The sequence below is a fragment of the Schistocerca gregaria genome, chromosome 6, assembly GCF_023897955.1.
Source record: "Schistocerca gregaria isolate iqSchGreg1 chromosome 6, iqSchGreg1.2, whole genome shotgun sequence".
NCBI classification, from domain to species: Eukaryota; Metazoa; Arthropoda; class Insecta; order Orthoptera; family Acrididae; genus Schistocerca; species Schistocerca gregaria.
The window spans coordinates 417,778,441-417,799,676 of NC_064925.1; the positions used below are offsets into that span (position 1 = coordinate 417,778,441).

A 21,236-nucleotide genomic window follows, 5' to 3' on the forward strand; every position below is an offset into this window, starting at 1 on the left:
TGCTTCATTAAGAATATGATGGAGCTCAGTTTCTTACAGACATTATTAATATGTTTTTTTCATTTCAGTTCATTATCCACAAGAATACCTGAGAATCTAGCAGATTCTACTTCTTCCAGCCTTGTTCCATCAACCTCTAAATCCACGTCTACAGCCTTTTCCTTGTTTTTAAACACTGCATACATAGTCAGCCATTGAGCTGTGACATTTGCAGATATGTATGATCTTCTCTCAAGCTGTTCCATATTTTGGTCACTATTTAGTATTGTCATGTCATCAGCATACAATATTTTCTTTTCTTCCTCCTCAACACCTATATCATTAACAAATACATTAAATAACAATGGCCCCATTACCGAACCCTGTGGCACTCCATATTAGATGGATTTGGTTTCTGATTGGTATGAGTTTCCTAATGATACATACTGCTTGCGGTTGCACAAGTATGATTTTATCCATTCATCTGGTTGCCCCCGAATGCCACAGTTGCTAAATTTTTGTATCAGCATTTCATGGTCAATGGTGTCAAATGCCTTTGAAAGATCCAGAAACATTGCAGAGACAACCTTTTTCTCATCCAAGGACTGTAAAATGTATTCTGTTAGACTGACAATTGCTGATTCTGTAGATTTACCCTTTCTGAAACCATGTTGTGTGGGCATGAGAATGTTATGTTTGTCCAAATAGTTAACTAATCTGGTATACATAAGCATTTCTAGGATTTTTGAGAAACCTGATATCAGTGAAACTGGTCTGTAGTTGTTGGGATCATGCTCACCAGATGGTAGAGTTTTGTCAGGACTGGCTCTCCCAAGGCCATCAGTGGTTCTAATGGAATGTTGTCTACTCCCGGGGCCTTGTTTTGGCTCAGGTCTTTCAGTGCTCTGTCAAACTCTTCATGCAGTATCATATCTCCCATTTCATCTTTATCTACATCCTCTTCCATTTCCATAATATTGTCCTCAAGTACATCATATTCATGCAAGTGGTTCTCCTTTCTCCAAAGGTCTCTTTAATTTTCCTGTAAGCAGTATCTATCTTACCCCTAGTGAGATAAGCCTCTATATCCTTACATTTGTCCTCTAGCCATCCCTGCTTAGCCATTTTGCACTTCCTGTCGATCTCATTTTTGAGACTTTTGTATTCCTTTTTGCCTGCTTCATTTACTGCATTTTTATATTTTCTCCTTTCATCAATTAAATTCAATATTTCTTCTGTTATCCAAGGGTTTCTACTAGCCCTTGTCTTTTTACGTATTTGATCCTCTGCTGCCTTCACTACTTCATGCCTCAAAGTTACCCATTCTTCTTCTACAGTATTTCTTTCCCTCATTACTGTCAATTCTCCCCTTAAGCTCTCCCTGAAACTCTGGACAACTTCTGCTTCTTTCACTTTATCGAGGCCCCATCTCCTTAAATTTCCACCTTTATGCAGTTTCTTCAGATTTAATCTACAGTTCATAACCACTAGATTGTGGTCAGAGTCCACATCTGACCTGGAAATGTCTTACAATTTAAAACCTGGTTCCTAAATCTCTGTCTTACCATTATATAATTTACCTGATACCTTTTAGTATATCCAGGCTTCTTCCATGTATACAACCTTCTTTCATGATTTTTGAACCAAGTGTTAGCTATGATTAAGTTATGCTCTGTGCAAAATTCTACCAGACGGCATCCTCTTTCATTTCTTAGCCCCAATCCATATTCACCTACTATGTTTCCTTCTCTCCCTTTTCCTACTGACGAATTCCAGTCACCCATGACTGTTAAATTTTCGTCTCCCTTCACTACCTGAATAATTTCTTTTATCTCACCATTCATTTCATCAATTTCTTCGTCATCTGCAGAGCTAGTTGGCATATTAACTTGTACTACTGTAGTAGGCGTGGGCTTCGTGTCTATCTTGGCCACAGTAATGCGTTCACTATGCTGAAAACATTGTACCATATCTTTTTTTTTTTTTTTTTTTTTTTTTTTTTTTTGCAAAATCCTTATCTTCTTCCAGCATGATATTCTGACTCAGAAAGTTACTGATGTTACTTCAGGCACTTAAGTGCCCATGTTATTCTTTACTGTATTAATTTGACATTCTAAGAGAATATGTGAACAGTTATTTCTCTAATAGATATATGTATGGAGAAGTTATAGTTAGTTGCCATCTAGAAGGTCAGGCAGATAATCCATTTTCAGCAAACCATTGCTGTCTCCACAATGATAGTTAAATGATGTTATAAACAATAATGTGGGTCAGTTGGATGAAGTGTATACTAATGCCATCTGTTGGAAGGTAGAATAAAGAAGTAGGAGAAGTTTTAAGCTCCTCTGCAAAAGTCCTTCTTGAAGGGCAACAACCATATCGGCTTCACAGGGAAAGATTTAAAGCCTAAATGGTTTCCAAGGTTGAAAAACATTAAAAAGTTTATTTAAAATAGCACAAGAAAGGATATGCAAGTACTGAATATTTCAAGGATTATGAAAATAATGCAATGAAAAACTGAAACTTAACAATATCTCAAGTGTTAAGTGGGAAAGATCATTTCTGGTTAATGTTACAGTAACTGGAAAAACAAGTTATTTAGATCTTTATCCTTTGTCATTGTGCAAAATGAAACAATATCTCAATGCTAATAACAAATGTTCCTGGGTAGAATTTGCAAACAGATAGAGAATATAAATGAAATATTATGTACACACTACCTAAGCATACAGTCACATAACAAAAAGGTGTATCATGGTATTACTTAATCAGTCCATCATCACTACACAGATCAAGAGATGAGGAGGAACATTGTCTAAAATCAATATACATCTTCAGGTTTTAGTTTAATTTCTGAATTTAGAATTCATGTTTTGGGGTGTGGAGAAAATGACTGCTTAAAATTTTAGCCTCTGTGTGTGCTGTAAATGTTCTAATCCTGTCTTCACAGTCCCTATGGGAGTGACACACAGAAGGTTGTGTTATATTCACAGATTCCTCACTTAATACTAGTTCTGCAAGCTTTGTCAGTTGGCTTTCATGGGATAGTTTAACATCTCATCTACAATTGTCTGCCAGCTCAAGTATTTTCATCATCTCTGTGACACTCTCCATGGAAAATAAATCTCTGAACATTCTTAATTGTCTTTTTCGTGTACATTCAATATCTCATTTGTCCAATTTGGTATGAGCCCCACTTACTTGACCGATATTCTAGGATGCGTTGCATCTACTTAGTAGACTGACTGTGTTTTACTAGTTTCCTACCTAGCAACCAAATACTGTCATCTACTTTACATATAAATGAGCATATGTAATCATTTTAATTCATATTCCTTAAATTATAGGTTGATTATCTCAGAGAAGAAGATAGCAACTAGCCACTATTGATAAGTTATTTATTCACATAAATAGCACTGAAACTGGTTACAAGCCGACAGGCTCATCTTCAGACAGCTGTCCACATAAAGATTTTGGCTCTTTATTCACTCTTGTGATGAAAAATTCATGGGATGGTCGTGTGCTAAAGTAAAAATAATGATATTAGAAATAACTTATTTAAATATAACTATTCTGTTGTAAATAAATAGCATTATCAATAGTGGCTAATTGCTGCCTTTTTCTTTGCAGGAATCAGCCTGTATTTTGTACAAAGTGATGGTTTCAAAATGTCAGTTTTTGACAAAATAGCATTCCTACAAACTGTTACACATAGTATTTGTATGAGTTGACTGATTTCATTTGTTACTCATTGATACTGTTGTGACTGGACACATTTTTTTAATACCATGAAGAGCACACTTTCACATTTCTGGACATGTAAAGCAAGTTCCCCATCTTTGCACTGTTTGAAATCTTACTGAAAACTGACTGACTATTTATCCAGCTTTTTTCAGGCAGTACATTACTGTGGATAACTGCATCACATGCAAAAAGTCTTAGGTAACTATTAATATTGTCTGCCACATCATTACATACAACATCAACAACAAGAGTACCACAACACTTCATAGCCCACTGTGCCTTTCCTGTCAAGTAATTCTCAGCCCAGTTACAAATTTTGTTTAATACCCCATATGGTTACCTTTCATTAAAAATTGATGGTGTGTTAATGAGCCAAATGCTTTTTGGAATTCAAAACCACTGCAATTATCTGACTGCTCCAAGCATTTCAAGAATTTTATGTAAGCAAACATGTGAGTTCGGTTTCACATGAATTATTATTTTTGGAACTCATGTGAGTCGGCAGCATGGTGGAGGTAGTTTTGTTCGAGATACCTCATTATGTTTGAGGTCTGAATATCTTATAATATTCTACAACAGAAAGATGTCAAAGATAATGGTGGATCACTTCTGCAGTCCTTCTTGTTGATATTTGTGAACCATGCTTTCTTCCATCTATTGGGCACAATTTTTGTTCAAAGTACGTGCAGCTAAAAAAGGTACCAGGTCAGATGCATTTTCTGTTTAGAATCTGTTAGGTATTCTGTTCAAGACAAATGGTCCCAGGAGCTCTGTTGAATTTTAGAAATTTCAGCTGTTTCTCAATGCTGCTGACACTAATATTTGCACTGCTCATCTCTGTATTAAAACAATAGAGCAAATGGTCTGAGCTGGCTGACCACAAGAATAAAAGAGGTTGAGCCAGTCATTCTGAGACACACAAAAATGACCAGCAAAAAGGCAAGGCAAGATGAACACACTTAGGGAAAAGATGAACAACAAGACAAATAAAATGCACAGAAATGATAACAGAGAGTAAAATCGGAGCGAGGGTGGAGGCCTCAGAGAAAAGGCCAAATGCCCACCCTTAGATGGTGTGATAAAAACCCCTCTCATAAATAAAACATAAAACTAAATCTGCTGTTGAGGCATTGTCACTGAACACCATAGGCAGGGTGCTGGAAAGGTTAAAAGTTCGCTGCAGACAGCTAAAATTGGCAGTCCAACAATATGTGGTCGACAGTCATAGGGGAATCACAGCGACACCAAGGTGGGTCCTTGTGATGTAGAAGGTGAGCATGTGTCAGCAACGTCTGGCCAATGCATAGCCAGCAAAGGACAACAGATTCCCTACGAGTGGCTCACATGGATGACCATCACAAATTTGTTGTCTCCTTCATAACAAAGAGTTTATTTGGTGAACTGAGGATGCACCATTCAGTATGGTGTCAGAATTAAACTAGGATAATGCTCATGAATTTCTGTTATTGCTTTCCTACGTTCAATTAGAATTCTTATGTCACACGTGAGTGACTGGACAGCAACTTTGGTGCCACTGGCTGTGTTTACAGATGTGACTTGATTTTGTGAGAGAGATCACAATAAGATTCTGTTTCAGTAGTCACTGAAGGTTCACACACTGCCCTTTTCACAGCAAGACACATTTCAGAATGAGATTTTCACTCTGCAGCGGAGTGTGCGCTGATATGAAACTTCCTGGCAGATTAAAACTGTGTGCCCGACCGAGACTCGAACTCGGGACCTTTGCCTTTCGCGGGCAAGTGCTCTACCAACTGAGCTACCGAAGCACGACTCACGTCCGGTACTCACAGCTTTACTTCTGCCAGTATCCGTCTCCTACCTTCCAAACTTTACAGAAGCTCTTCTGCGAACCTTGCAGAACTAGCACTCCTGAAAGAAAGGATATTGCGGAGACATGGCTTAGCCACAGCCTGGGGGATGTTTCCAAAATGAGATTTTCACTCTGCAGCGGAGTGTGCGCTGATATGAAACTTCCTGGCAGATTAAAACTGTGTGCCCGACCGAGACTCGAACTCGGGACCTTTGCCTTTCGCGGGCAAGTGCTCTACCAACTGAGCTACCGAAGCACGACTCACGTCCGGTACTCACAGCTTTACTTCTGCCAGTATCCGTCTCCTACCTTCCAAACTTTACAGAAGCTCTTCTGCGAACGTTGCAGAACTAGCACTCCTGAAAGAAAGGATATTGCGGAGACATGGCTTAGCCACAGCCTGGGGGATGTTTCCAGAATGAGATTTTCACTCTGCAGCGGAGTGTGTGCTGATATGAAACTTCCTGGCAGATTAAAACTGTGTGCCCGACCGAGACTCGAACTCGGGACCTTTGCCTTTCGCGGGCAAGTGCTCTACCAACTGAGCTACCGAAGCACGACTCACGTCCGGTACTCACAGCTTTACTTCTGCCAGTATCCGTCTCCTATCTTCCAAACTTTGGTAGAGCACTTGCCCGCGAAAGGCAAAGGTCCCGAGTTCGAGTCTCGGTCGGGCACACAGTTTTAATCTGCCAGGAAGTTTCATATCAGCGCACACTCCGCTGCAGAGTGAAAATCTCATTCTGGAAACATCCCCCAGGCTGTGGCTAAGCCATGTCTCCGCAATATCCTTTCTTTCAGGAGTGCTAGTTCTGCAAGGTTCGCAGAAGAGCTTCTGTAAAGTTTGGAAGGTAGGAGACGGATACTGGCAGAAGTAAAGCTGTGAGTACCGGACGTGAGTCGTGCTTCGGTAGCTCAGTTGGTAGAGCACTTGCCCGCGAAAGGCAAAGGTCCCGAGTTCGAGTCTCGGTCGGGCACACAGTTTTAATCTGCCAGGAAGTTTCATATCAGCGCACACTCCGCTGCAGAGTGAAAATCTCATTTTGGAAACATCCCCCAGGCTGTGGCTAAGCCATGTCTCCGCAATATCCTTTCTTTCAGGAGTGCTAGTTCTGCAAGGTTCGCAGAAGAGCTTCTGTAAAGTTTGGAAGGTAGGAGACGGATACTGGCAGAAGTAAAGCTGTGAGTACCGGACGTGAGTCGTGCTTCGGTAGCTCAGTTGGTAGAGCACTTGCCCGCGAAAGGCAAAGGTCCCGAGTTCGAGTCTCGGTCGGGCACACAGTTTTAATCTGCCAGGAAGTTTCAAGACACATTTCATTTAGCATTTCTGTATCTATACTCCTATGCTTTACTTTACACCCATTGTGAAGTAGTCACTGTTTCTTAAGTAACAAATTTTGTTACAGACTGTACACCATGGAGTGTTCTCAGATAATGAACTGTTTTACTAGGTACTCAGGTATCCAGTGCTTGGACACATGTTTTTCTAAACTGTTGTCACAGTCCTCTACATGCTTCTGCAAAGAACTCAACATATCAAATTTCTCATTGAGATATGGCACTACTGCCTCTTTATCTGGTTAATCTTTTGACTTGTTTTCATTGCCATTTATACTTTGGTATTCATTGTTGCAACAACGGCCTCTTGGTCATTTATACCAGTTTCAATGTTGACATTCTAAAAGAGGTAGGCCTTATTTATTGCCATTAAGCCTAATATAAAATGGTAATTTGAAAAGTTCTTGGAATGCAACAGAAATAACTTACCTCACTGAAACTTTTTTCCTCCCAATTTAGTCTCCCTGTACATAAATGCATTTGGTCTAGTGATGTTTCAAAACCTTGATCCCACCTTGAAAATTAGATTCCTCCAGGCCTGCAGATTTATCCATCAACTTTGGCCATCAATTCTTTGTTTGAAGAGTATCTCTGACCAATGATGAAAATTGTAAGCTTGGGGAAGAGTTGGAAGTTTGATGGAGCCAAATCAGCTGAAAAAGGAAAGTGTGAAAACATTTCATATCCTATTTCATGTATTTTTGCCATGGCAATGGCACTTGTGTGGACATACATTGTCTTAATGAAAGATGACTTTCTTCCTTGCCAAATCTGGCCTTTTTCATGTAACTTTTGCTGTAGTTGGGCCAAACAGTTAACACAGCATTGTCCAGTAACAGTTTGACCTGTCGGAAGATGATATACCAGCAAAATCCCTTTTGCACCTCAGAAAACTGATGCTATAACCTTTCCAGCTGATTGTATTGCCTTTGCTATCTTTGATGGTGTTAAGTCAAGAAGGTTCCACTGCTCTGACTGTTATTTTGTCTCTGGGGAATTGTAGTGGACTCAAGTTTCACCTGTGGTCACAAACCAGTGCACAAAATCTTGTTGATTGCTCTGAAAATGGGTCAAACATTGTTCAGACATTTCTATTGTGATGTGATGCTGATCATGCATTAAGACTTGTGGTACTCGTCTACCAGATGATTTTCTCATATTCAATTCCACTGTTAAACTGGGATATGTCAGTTCAGATGACAACCCTATTGCTTCTGCAATTTCTCACACTTTGAGCTGGCAGTCCTCCATGGCTATTTTGTGCACTTTTGCAATTAATTCTGCAGTAGTGGTACTTCCTGGTTGATCATCTAAGCTGGCTTGGCCAAATTTAAATTTGTTTGTCCACTTGGCAACAGTTGAGTATGACAGAACAGAATGTAAGAATTCAAAATTTTCGAGAGCATTTTTGTAATGGTTGCCTTAATTGCACTGGTGGTCAGCTGTAGATCAATTAAAACCTATGTGTTGTAAATGTAGTTGTGTGTGCCATGTGTTTCTTATATGTTTTTATGTTATAATGTCATAGTAGTGGATGCAATGCAATGCTGTCGTACACCGATGAGAAGGTAGTTTGTGGCAAAGTAGAACCCAGGGCTGCACAGAACAAAAAAACTGTACAGCTGTCGATACCAGCACCAGTGGGTGGCTGCAAAAGACAACAACCTCACTGTTAAATGTGAAGTAGAACACTGTTCATTTGCTTGTAAAATGGTTCCGAATGAAATTAACATAATATGTTGAAGTCAGCATTGCCCATCCAGTAAGTCATGAGACACGCATAGCTTACTGATTAGTACAAAGCCTATCACTGTATGATGGTATTATGGGTTTTTCAAAAGAGATGTTACGTATGAGGGTGTGTATCTGAAGTTTAGTGCCAAGATCTGATTCCATTAAAGGTTAATTTGAAGGTGATTTAATGCAATTGTATGTCAGAAGAGGTTAATTTGATCTTTTGGAGACATTTCATATGGATTGGAGACCCAACTGTTCTAAATTAATAACCGTCAAAGTTAGTTGAGATGAAGCTTTTGGATAAATGTGATATTGTTGTGGATTTATGGGCAATGTGTAAGATTGTAGCTCGATTACACAGTTAGGTGATTTTCTCACAGAAACTATGTACATGTGGCCAAAACATTGTATGGTAACATCATTGTTGACTGATTTAATTTTGTGCCTCATATTTCTAGGAGTAATTTTGGACTCATTGGAAGTGAACAATAACCACAGAACTATTTGACTGAGCAAATACAGCAGGCCCAGCCACCTCAAATACAAACTAACAAGTGGCTTAAATTAATGTCTTTAGTTTGCAGGATATAGTGGTCCAACACCTGAAGTGACTCTGTAGCCTAACCTGTTACATGTCAGAGCTTAAGAGACAGTGGCCCATAGTGTTTTTTAATTTTTATTTATTTTATTGATACTTAGTCTGCTTATCAGGGAGTTGTCAGCCCACAGTAACATATCAATGAATGATCGTATTGTGAAAAAAATGAAATATTTTAACAACGAATTAAAAACAGACCTGACTCATCATCATCATCATCATCATCATTTAAGACTGATTATGCCTTTCAGCTTTCAGTCTGGAGCATAGTCCCCCTTATAAAATTCCTCCATGATCCCCTATTCAGTGCTAACATTGGTTCCTCTTCTGATGTTAAGCCTATTACTTCAAAATCATTCTTAACCGAATCCAGGTACCTTCTCCTTGGTCTACCCTGACTCCTCCTACCCCCTACTGCTGAACCCATGAATCTCTTGGGTAACCTTGCTTCTCCAATGAGTGTAACATGACCCCACCATCTAAGCCTGTTCGCCCTGACTGCTACATCTATAGAGTTCATTCCCAGTTTTTCTTTGATTTCCTCATTGTGGTCACCCTCCTGCCATTGTTCCCATCTACTAGTACCTGCAATCATCCTAGCTACTTTCATATGTGTAACCTCAACCTTGTTGATAAGGTAACCTGAATCCACCTAGCTTACGCTCCCAAACAACGAAGTTGGTCGAAAGACTGAACGGTGCACAGATAACTTAGTCTTGGTACTGACTTCCTTCTTGCAGAAGAAAGTAGATCGTAGCTGAGTGCTCACTGAATTAGCTTTGCTACACCTCGCTTCCAGACAACTCTACAGACCTGACTGCAACAAAAAAAATTTTTTTAGCTATTATCTGCTTCCAATCAGAATATGACTATTGTCAGACCATTTATACGATGAAGGTTGGTAGTGGGTGTGAATGGAGAAGGTGGTGTGACTACACAAATGTCGACTGCTCAGCTGGGCAAGTTACATGAAATGAATTGACAGCAATATTATTCTGTGAGGTTTAACAGTATGAGATTGACCACCAATTAGGTTTGATTTGTACTGAAATTAAGAAAGGCAAGAATTGTTGATTATTAACATAGTTGGTCTCAAGAAAGGCTTTGTGTTCCAAACTAATACAAGGGACAGTCAATAAGTATTGAAACACATCTTTTTATTCTGTATCAAGTTGGTTTCATTCAGCATTCCAATACACCATATTATTCCCTCTCTTTTGGCTACAAAACCCTATTTTTCCACATAATCTCCATTCAATGCAACAGCCTTATGCCACCTTACTGGGAGGGCATAAATGCGCACATGGTACACTCTACTGATCGATACTGGAGCCAACATCTTGCTGCATCAATAACCTCCCCATCATCCACATACTTCTTGCTGCAGGATCCCTCCTTCATTGGGCCAGACAGATGGAAGTCAGAAGGTGAGAGGTCTGGGATGTAGGGTGGATGAGGCAGAATGTCCAATGAAGTTTTCTGAGCCCCTCTTGGGTGTGCTGACTTCTCTGAGGCCTTGTGCTGTCAAGGAGAAGATGAAGTTCATTTGAATTTTTGTGGCAACAAACATGCAGAAGTCATTTCTTCAATTTTCTCCGGGGAACACAATACACTTCAGAGCTGATCACCGCACCACGAAGGACGACATCAAACAGAATAATCCCTTCAGCATACTGGAAGATTGTCACCATGACTTTACTCACTTACAATGAGGCTTTGAACTATTTCTTCAGAGAAGAGGTAGTTTGGTGACACTTCATGAATTGCCATTTTGTTTCCAGTTCAAAGTGATGAACTCATGTTTCATTAGAGACTATAATTAAATTTCCTCAAGACATTTAAGTCTCATCTTTTATCTAAGATAACGGTGGAAGTTGAATAAATGAATTAAAATTTGTGCTACAGCCAGGACTTGAACCCAGGTCTCCTTGCTTACTGGGCAGGAATGCTAACCATTACATCACCACAGCACTATGGCTAACAGTTTTGCATGGACTACACAAGTCTAATGTCCTCTCCAACACACATTTCAAATCATATCTTCAGCTTATTCCCCCCCCCCCTCTAAATAGCCACTACTGCTCTGAGCTCTCTGGCATTGGAGCAGCACCTCAGTATTGGACGGAATTGGGAAATCCTGTACCTCAGCTGATAGTATAGATCTTGTAATTAAATTTCCTTGAGACATTTACCATATTTACTCAAATCTAACCTGAACTTTTTTTCCAGTTTTGGTAATCCAAAAACCTGCCTGCGGCTTAGATTCAAGTGGGGGAGGGGGGGGGGGGGGAAGGGCGGAAGATGAGCTTTTTTTCTTTGCCTCGAGTAATGACCACTGCATTTTCATACATTATCCAACAATGTAAATACAAAATCTGTATTGGTCATCTTCGAATGTAGCAGTATTTCAATGTACTACGAAAATCCGACTGGCAAGACTGTTTGGGATGTTTGTCAATATGGCCAACTCTACATTCTGAATTTTTTCCTACCTGTGACAAGAGATCGTTGCTGATAGGAACTTTTATGAATTGTGAATCACATGCAGTATTCTCTTCACCATAAAAATAAGATGAATATAAACATTTTGCCACGTATTTTTTCGTGTTTGCTGCTATCTCATTTAAATTCTGTCTGCCTAATAAACTGCGAAACTAGAGTGAGACAACAGCAAACACGGAATAATATACATATCATGTCATGTTTATATTTGTATTATTCTTATGCCTAATAGTGGTACAGTCAGAAATGAAGCACGGCAATTGACAAGATTTTTAAATCTAAGATGACTAATTTTTGTGCAGAATGTAATGTACTACAGAGGTGTCTGCAAAGATTTTCAAACAAAGACAAATTTTCGCTAAACTCTCGTTCAGAACACCTTCTATCATACGCAGTCTATTATTTGGTTCTTGTTGATCATTATGAAAGAAATCAGCAGTGTAAGTAACAACACATAGCAGTCTCTTGCCATTTTTTTGCTAATGAGACAATTCCTCTCTTTTTTAAAATTGTAAGCGGTGTTAGTGCGCACAAAAGCAAGTCATGCCGCAAGCAGCGACAGGTCGTAAACACACATTATCAGAATGCGACAAACAATGCATGACACAGTACAGTAATTCATTTTCAGCTTAGAGTGACGTAAACACCTATAACAAAGAGAACGGCACTTATCAGATCAAAGAAAAATAAGCAGTCAATTCAAACCAGACAAAGCACGTGAAAAAGGAATGGTACCTGTATAAATACAGACGGAGCACCTGACGCATAGCAATGGCTACATGGTAAAGCTTAACTGCTAAGCTTAAGACTCGAACCAAACTATTGTAGCTGTATCGTCATTCATTCACTCTAAATTGTGTCTCATATTACAGTGGACCAACTTTGTTTCCATTTGGAGATGCGGCCTAAAACTTTTCTCTCCCTTGGAATTTCGAGTCTCAAATGTCAGGTGTGGCTTAGACTCGGGAAAATTTTTTTTCCCTTGATTTCAAGTCTCATTTTTCAGGTGTGGCTTACATTCGAGTAAATACGGTAAGTCTCTTCTTCATCTATGATAGTGGTAGAAGCTGAATAAATGAATTAAAATTTTTGCAATGGCCAGGAATTGAACACAGGTCTCCTTACTTACTAGCTAGTACATCCCCATGATCACATTTCATTGCCTGTAATGATGTTCAACAAAAAACTGTCACGATCTGCCTCATAATGTGCAAGCAGTTCTGCGCAGTTGGTCCTTCATTGCTCTTTATGGTCTTCTGTTAAGCAACAAGGAAGGCAGTGGGCACACACCTTTGAGTACCCTAACTGGTGGACGAATGTGTCAGTGCTACCAATAGAGACATCTCGTTGAGTAGTGAGGTGTTTGATTTTGATCTGTTGATCACCGCACTTGAGTGTCTGTACATATTCCATTCACAAGTGTGTGCCCAACTGGCTGGCACACAGGAGATTGTCAGTGTCAGGTCTCCATACTCCATACTACGAGTGCCTATGAATATCTGTGCTGCTCTTGTTTTCCTCCTAATGACAGCTCTCTGCCTGGAATGCACCTCTGTTACAGACACCACAATGAAGGCTATGTGTAGTGCTGCCACCTACTGGAACTTCATGAAATTATAGGGGCCAAAGAGGAATATTCCACAATGTCCCACAAAAAAATTGTGTTGCACTACTTATTGAACATTTTTCATATCATTTAAACAATAAAGTATTATCATAATGATGAGGGAAAATGGCATTAACAGATTACAATATCAACAATTTGTTTTTTCATTCGTTTGGAAGAAATAATTGTACAAGACTTATTCCACACAGCATTTTGCTTACAAGTCTAGTAGTGAGCAAGTTCATTTATCACTCGTATACTACCACACTTGAAGACTTTCATGAGTTCATTTGATGAATGGTTTATGTGTTTAAGTGAAATAAATGCATCATTAATAATGGGAGCTACACACAGAAAAGGCTAATGTCAAAGTAACCACAATCATTGACACTGTTGAATTGTAGGTGCAATCATATGGCAAGGTCCCACAATCTTTTAATAGAAAAGCAGTCAGTACAGTGTTAACATTACCTCTTGTGGAAATAGTATGAGTGCACACTACATTTGAAGTTGGTGTGGCTAGTACTCAAGTGCAGCATTGTACGACTGCAGCTGCTTCAAGTAGCACAAAACTGGAAATGAATACCACCGAAGTGCTACATCTGGCAAAGATGATTTGTTGCTTCGAGTACACACTATTAAGGTGGAGTCCTTTCTTAAAGCAGTGTTCCTGATCCAATCAGTGAACACTGTTTTGTAGTATGCTCAGCAGAAATGTTGTTTGATAAAGACATGTGCCCATCATAATACAATATACATAGCACGTTAGTGTGGAGTGTTAATGGTTGTGTGTTGGAGCTGATCCCGTAACAAGTAAAACATAGAACAACAGGAATCAAGTGTCACTCCTTCTCAGGGCCAGTGGCCAGAACAGGTCCTGTGGTATGTAGATATATTTACTGGACATCCTAGTACAGTTTTGCTCACATTGTTAATGATTCTTTTGCTTATCCAAAAGTGGCACAGTATAAGAGCCCCCAGTGGGATCTGAAAATTGGCATGAACTTCATTTCCTATCACACCTTTCTTTATGAAGTACTGAACAACTGCTTGAATCTGGATTTTTTCGATATTCACAAATCACTACATGGGAACAACAGAGAGACGTTTGCACCACAGATCTTTACCCAGAGCACTGACGTGTTATGTGTTTACTTGTAAAGGATGATCTATTATTACATGGGAATCTCTTTGTCTAGTGCAAACATCCGGTGGTTATTCCACCAATTTTTCAAACTGCCCTGTATTTGCATCATCAATGAGCTTCCGTGCATTCGTTTTTACATAGCTTTCAAAGAATGCATTTAATATTGTTTCACAGAATGTTGCATGGTGTCCATCAATAAAAATAATGCAATGATCCTAATTGATTGCTGGATAATTAATGTCTCATCCAATGCCAGCATGACTGGGAAACATACATACTAGCAAGCTGAGGGTTTCTTTAAAAATTTTGCTTATATCTGGGCTAAGACTGTTGCTCAGTTAAAGTGTACAATTATAAGTTGATGCACACGAAACAATTTGGCATGCAGTTTCAATTTTTATCTTGGTGAATTTGGGTTTGTCTACTGTGATGCAGTATCAGCTCAATACTAGCCAAGGAATAAGTGAGCCAACCACCAACATAATTCTGCAGCTGGAGGCTGTAGTAGTGATGGCATAGCATACTGCAAAGCAGTGTTCTGCCATCAATGGTAAATTGAGTTGCTAATTGCTGCAGCACAACATACCATTAGCACAGTTGACAACTTAGTGGGGAGCTATCTCTTGTCATAACCAAACCACCCACCCATTTTTGCTACACAGCCCATGATCAGCTCAGAGAAACAAGCGGTGACACTTTATGCAAGGACCTGCCCATAATTTTGTAGGACAAAGCCGAGGCACATATGGCACAGGTTGTGACTGACTTGTTCCATTTATAAGGGGCTGGGAAGTGCTGCACCACCCACCACAGTAGCCAGACTGTGATTTCAACTTGCTCCTCAACTGAAGTAAGCACTTCATGAGTTTGCTTCAAAACTGTCACAGAGATTCCTTGGGCAGCACACTGCTCCACTTGAACTATTAACACAATTGGTACTGCTAAGGGTTTACTACAACCACCACATCATTGGCAATACATGATGCTGGTGTCTACTTTGAAGGACAGTAAAACTTCAAAACATGTATATTTTTAATATAAGTTGTAAATACAAGGGCAATTCAAATGAAAACCTTAAAAGTGCTGTAGTATTTTTAATTGAATGAAGAAAAAATTTACATATATTTTTTTGGTGTAGTCTCCCGCATCTTGAATGCACATATTCTATTGTTTTGGAAGTGCACAGTTACCATTACTGCACGTGTAGCCAGTTGTGCAGGACATTTCTGACATTTCATCATTTCTGAAATGCCTGCCTCCCATTGCTTCTTTGAGTGCCCCAAATAGATGAAATTTACTAGGAGTGAGGTCTGCTGAATAAGGAGGATTTAATTTTCTGTCCCAACTGTCTTATGGTTGTAAGTGGTCATGCATTGTCACACTGTAGCAATAATCCTCAAGTCAGAAGTCCTCGTTGTTTAATTTGATTGTAGGGAGAAGTTGATTTTTCAGCATGTCTGAATAAGAAGTAGTGGTTATTGTCGTTCCCCTATCAAAGTAATGCTCCAACATTACTCCATCAAAATTACTCCATTTGCATCCCAGAATAGAATGAGCATGATATTTCCAGCAAATGGTTGAGTGTTGGGTTTTTTGGTTTTGGTGGTGAGCTGTAGTGTCATTCTGTGCTTGACCTTTTCACTTCTGGTTGGTGATAATGGATCCAAGTCTCATCACTTGTAACAATTTTTCGCAGAAATGCATCACCTTGGATATGGAAATGATGCAAAAGTTCTTCAAAGGCATCGACATATGGTATTTCAATTCATCAGTCAATTGATGTGGCACACATCTTGAAGACACCTTACTGAATTGCAGCATATTATGAACAACTTTCTGCACTGAACCTATACTATTCTTCAAACTTTTGGCTATTTTGTTCAGAGTTATGTGCCTGTTCTCCATAACAATCTCCTCCACTAATGCAGTGTTCCTGTCCGTTACTATGCCATGAGCCTGCCCTAGTCTTTGGCGTACTCTACAGACGTTACATTGCTTTCAAACTTCTAATGCCTCACACACTTGCTGCAATGACAAACATGAATATCATACTGTGCTGTCATTCTGCGATCATTTCGATTGTTTTCATGCCTTCACTACACAAAAAACACATCACAGATTGTTGTTCAATAATGGTGCTTGTTGACAGCTGGGCAGTCATCTTGTTGTGGATGCTGCTGTGCTCTCCTGCATTGTAGCATCACTTTGCCACATGTCTGTCACTTTCTGAATGTCAAAGAATACTACTGCCACCAATTAACTCTATCACACAACTTTTCAAATTTTTATGGAACTTTTAAACTTTTCATTTGAATCACCCTTGTAAATAATTGCCACTATTAAAGTTCCATGTTTCATGTACAATAAAGCACCTTTAATCTGTGAATGTCACTGGTGAAATCTTCTCCAGTTATCAATAAAATAGCAGTATCATCCAGACACAAATTTTCAACAATTGTACTGCTCATAATCTTCAAGGAAATATTTTAAGTACAAAACTCTTTGAAACACTGTTAAGAAAAGAAGCTTACTAAGAATCCCTCCCCTTTCCCCCAAATTCTTCTTCTGTACTCCCACTATCACCCCCCTCCCCCTGATGAGATTTTTACTTATCACAGTAGGGCCACGATACCTTGGAGATGATAGTTGCCATGTGTGTGTGAGTTGAACATGTATGAATCTGTCTCTGCATGCATGGTATTCTTCATCTGATGAAGGACTTTGCCTGATAGCTGAATAATATCCGTCAGTGTACTTTTATTAATATGCCTAGCTGCCTCTCAGTGCCTCCTCTATGTGATGAGTAGCAATCTGTCCTAATTAATATTGTCTTTATTTTTTAATGTTTGTATGACCCGAAAGTACAAAAGGATCTTATAAATTATTTCACCATAAAACCTATATGTAGGAAGATAACTGCTATTCAAACTTACACAAAATGACTTTTGCAATTCCATTGATCTTTAAGAACTATCATAATATTTAGGGTCATATTAATTACAGTGCTGATAAGAAACAGTTAGTATATGGTGTAGTTAAAAAGTAGCACAATTGGCAGGAAACAGAGTACTGAGTCATTACGAGTATATGTTGAGCAATGATACAAGTTGTTTTAATTTTGCTTATGTAATACTGTGTGAATGCTTCTATACGATTATTAGTTTCAGAACATGCCATCCCATGAGAGAAAGGAGGGCAGAATTAAATGCAAGTTAACAATGAGGAAAAAAAAGAGGAGTTTAACTGTCTGTCATTTGGTACAGTCAATGCAGGTCCCCAACAATGAGACTATATGAAGAAGAATAAACTAGAGGAGGATGAGAAACAAGTGTTTAAAAGTTAATGTTACTCTCTCTTTGGTAAAAAATAATTAATGAGATAAAATAAAAGCCTTAATGGTATTTTTCTATATAAAGTACAGCAGCAATTGCTACTCTTGAAACTGATGGAACTAATTTTATGTATTTACATACTTACGTACTTATCACCTAGTTGGTGTTTGATACTATCTTATAGATGAGTAAGGATGATCCAAGGAAAATGTTTATGTGTGTTTGTGTGTGTGTATATATGTACATGGTTGAAATATATTAAAAACAAAGATTCCAAGACTTACCAAGTGGGAAAGCGCCTGTAGATAGGCACAATAAATAAATAAAACACACACACAGAATTTCGAGCTTTCACAACCGGCGGCTGCTTCATCAGGAAAGAGGGAAGGAAAAGGAAAGATGAAAGGATGTGGGTTTTAAGGGAGAGGGTAAGGAGTCATTCCAATCCCGGGAGCGGAAAGACTTACCTTAGGGGGAAAAAAGGATAGGTATATACTCGCGCGCGCACACACACACACACACACACACACACACACACACAAACACACACACACACACACACACACACACACACACACACATATCCATCCATACTTATACAGACACAAGCGGACATATTTAAAGGCAAAGAGTTTGGGCAGAGATGTCAGTCGAGGCGGAAGTGCAGAGGCAAAGATGATGTTGAATGACAGGTGAGGTATGAGTGGCGGCAACTTGAAATTAGCGGAGGTTGAGGCCTGGTGGATAACGAGAAGAGAGGATATATTGAAGGGCAAGTTCCCATCTCCGGAGTTTGGATAGGTTGGTGTTGGTGGGAAGTATCCAGATAACCCGGACGGTGTAACACTGTGCCAAGATGTGCTGGCCGTGCACCAAGGCATGTTTAGCCACAGGGTGATCCTCATTACCAACAAACACTGTCTGCCTGTGTCCATTCATGCAAATGGACAGTTTGTTGCTGGTCATTCCCACATAGAAAGCGTCACAGTGTAGGCAGGTCAGTTGGTAAATCAAGTGGGTGCTTTCACACGTGGCTCTGCCTTTGATCGTGTACATCTTCCGGGTTACAGGACTGGAGTAGGTGGTGGTGGGAGGGTGCATAGGACCTAAAACGTCTTTCCTCATCGCCTTAGCCAGCTTCATCCTGACCCACAACGTCTTCACTTTTGAAGGCCAGACATACCAACAATTAAAGGGAACAGCCATGGGTACCATGATGGCCCCCTCGTATGCCAACCTATTTATGGGTCGCTTAGAGGAAGCCTTCTTGGTTACCCTAGCCTGCCAACCCAAAGTTTGGTACAGATTTATTGATGACATCTTCATGATCTGGACTCACAGTGAAGAACAACTCAAGAATTTCCTCTCCAACCTCAACTCCTTTGGTTCCATCAGATTCACCTGGTCCTACTCCAAATCCCATGCCACTTTCCTTGATGTTGACCTCCATCTGTCCAATGGCCAGCTTCACACATCCATCCACATCACACCCACCAACAAGCGACAGTACCTCCATTATGACAGCTGCCACCTATTCCATATCAAACGGTCCCTTTCCTACAGCCTAGGCCTTCGTGGCAAACAATCTGCTCCAGTCCTGAATCCCAGGACCATTACACCAACAACCTGAAAACAGCTTTCGCATCCCGCAACTACCCTCCCGACCTGGTACAGAAGCGAATAACCAGAGCCACTTCCTCATCCCCTCAAACCCAGAACCTCTCACAGAAGAACCCCAAAAGTGCCCCACATGTGACAGGATACTTCCCAGGACTGGATCACACTCTGAATGTGACTCTCCAGCAGGGATACGACTTCTTAAAATCCTGCCCCGAAATGAGATCCATCCTTCATGAAATCCTCCACACTTCACCAAGAGTGTCTTTCCGCTGTCCACCTAACCTTCGTAACCTCTTGGTTCATCCCTATGAAATCCCCAAACCACCTTCCCTACCCTCTGGCTCTTACCCTTGTAACCGTCCCCGGAGTAAAACCTGTCCTATGCACCCTCTCACCACCACCTACTCCAGTCCTGTAACCCGGAAGGTGTACACGATCAAAGGCAGAGCCACGTGTGAAAGCACCCACGTGATTTACCAACTGACCTGCCTGCACTGTGACGCTTTCTATGTGGGAATGACCAGCAACAAACTGTCCATTTGCATGAATGGACACAGGCAGACATTGTTTGTTGGTAATGAGGATCACCCTGTGGCTAAACATGCCTTGGTGCATGTCCAGCACATCTTGGCACAGTGTTACATCGTCCGGGTTATCTGGATACTTCCCACTAACACCAACCTATCCGAACTCCAGAGATGGGAACTTGCCCTTCAATATATTCTCTCTTCCCGTTACCCACCAGGCCTCAACCTCCGCTAATTTCAAGTTGCCGCCACTCATACCTCACCTGTCATTCAACATCATCTTTGCCTCTGCACTTCCGCCTCGACTGACATCTCTGCCCAAACTCTTTGCCTTTAAATATGTCTGCTTGTGTCTGTATATGTATGGATGGATATGTGTGTGTGTTTGTGTGTGTGTGTGTGTGTGTGTGTGTGTGTGTGTGTGTGTGTGTGTGCGCGCGCGAGTATATACCTATCCTTTTTTCCCCCCTAAGGTAAGTCTTTCCGCTCCCGGGATTGGAATGACTTCTTACCCTCTCCCTTAAAAACCACATCCTTTCATCTTTCCTTCTCCTTCCCTCTTTCCTGAAGAAGCAACCATTGGTTGCGAAAGCTAGAAATTTTGTGTGTGTGTGTTTGTGTGTTATTTTATTATGCCTATCTACCGGTGCTTTCCCGCTTGATAAGTCTTGGAACCTTTGTTTTTAATATATTTTTCCCATGTGGAAGTTTCTTTCTATTTTATGTACATGGTTGCGTACATATGGGCTCAACTATGGCAGGAAGGTACAAATCTTACATGAAAGCACATAAAGCAGTGTAAACAGATGACACAAAATAGCTACAGAGAAACAGTAGAGTAGGCCTACATAGCAGCCTTGTACAGATATATAACTGTTTATTTCTATTGAAGCCCTTATTGCATACCAGAGCAGTATCCTTACCTTGAGAATAAAATTATCTTCAGGCTGGAGCTTATTATCCACAGCAGCTTGCTTCACCATTTTTTCAAAATCTAGATCTCGTTTCCTAGGAACATCCAGTGCAGGGAACAGATCCCCAATGAGACCCATGAAGACAGGTACATCATCAGTAACTATCTTTGGTATATTGAAATCTCTCAAAGCCCTCATTAACACTTGATCTTCTGGTCTCTCTCGGTCACTACGCTAAAATTATATAAAAATGACCCATTAAGTACACTATTTTTAAGGTTACTTATGATCTGGTTATTCAGAAAGTGAAAAAATCCATGCACTTTGCTAACGTAGATATATTTTCATCTGCACACTGTGA

At 40.0% G+C, this 21,236-nt stretch overlaps 1 protein-coding gene across 1 annotated transcript in view; it reads right to left on the reverse strand.

The window, feature by feature from the left end:
• Window positions 1-21,236, reverse strand: part of LOC126277970 (dynein beta chain, ciliary-like) — a 694,172-nt gene that overhangs the window by 178,408 nt on the left and 494,528 nt on the right. Inside the window, exon 25 of the mRNA XM_049977623.1 lies at window positions 20,885-21,109. Within this exon, the coding sequence (XP_049833580.1) occupies window positions 20,885-21,109 (225 nt within the window). The remainder of the gene's footprint in view (window positions 1-20,884; window positions 21,110-21,236) is intronic.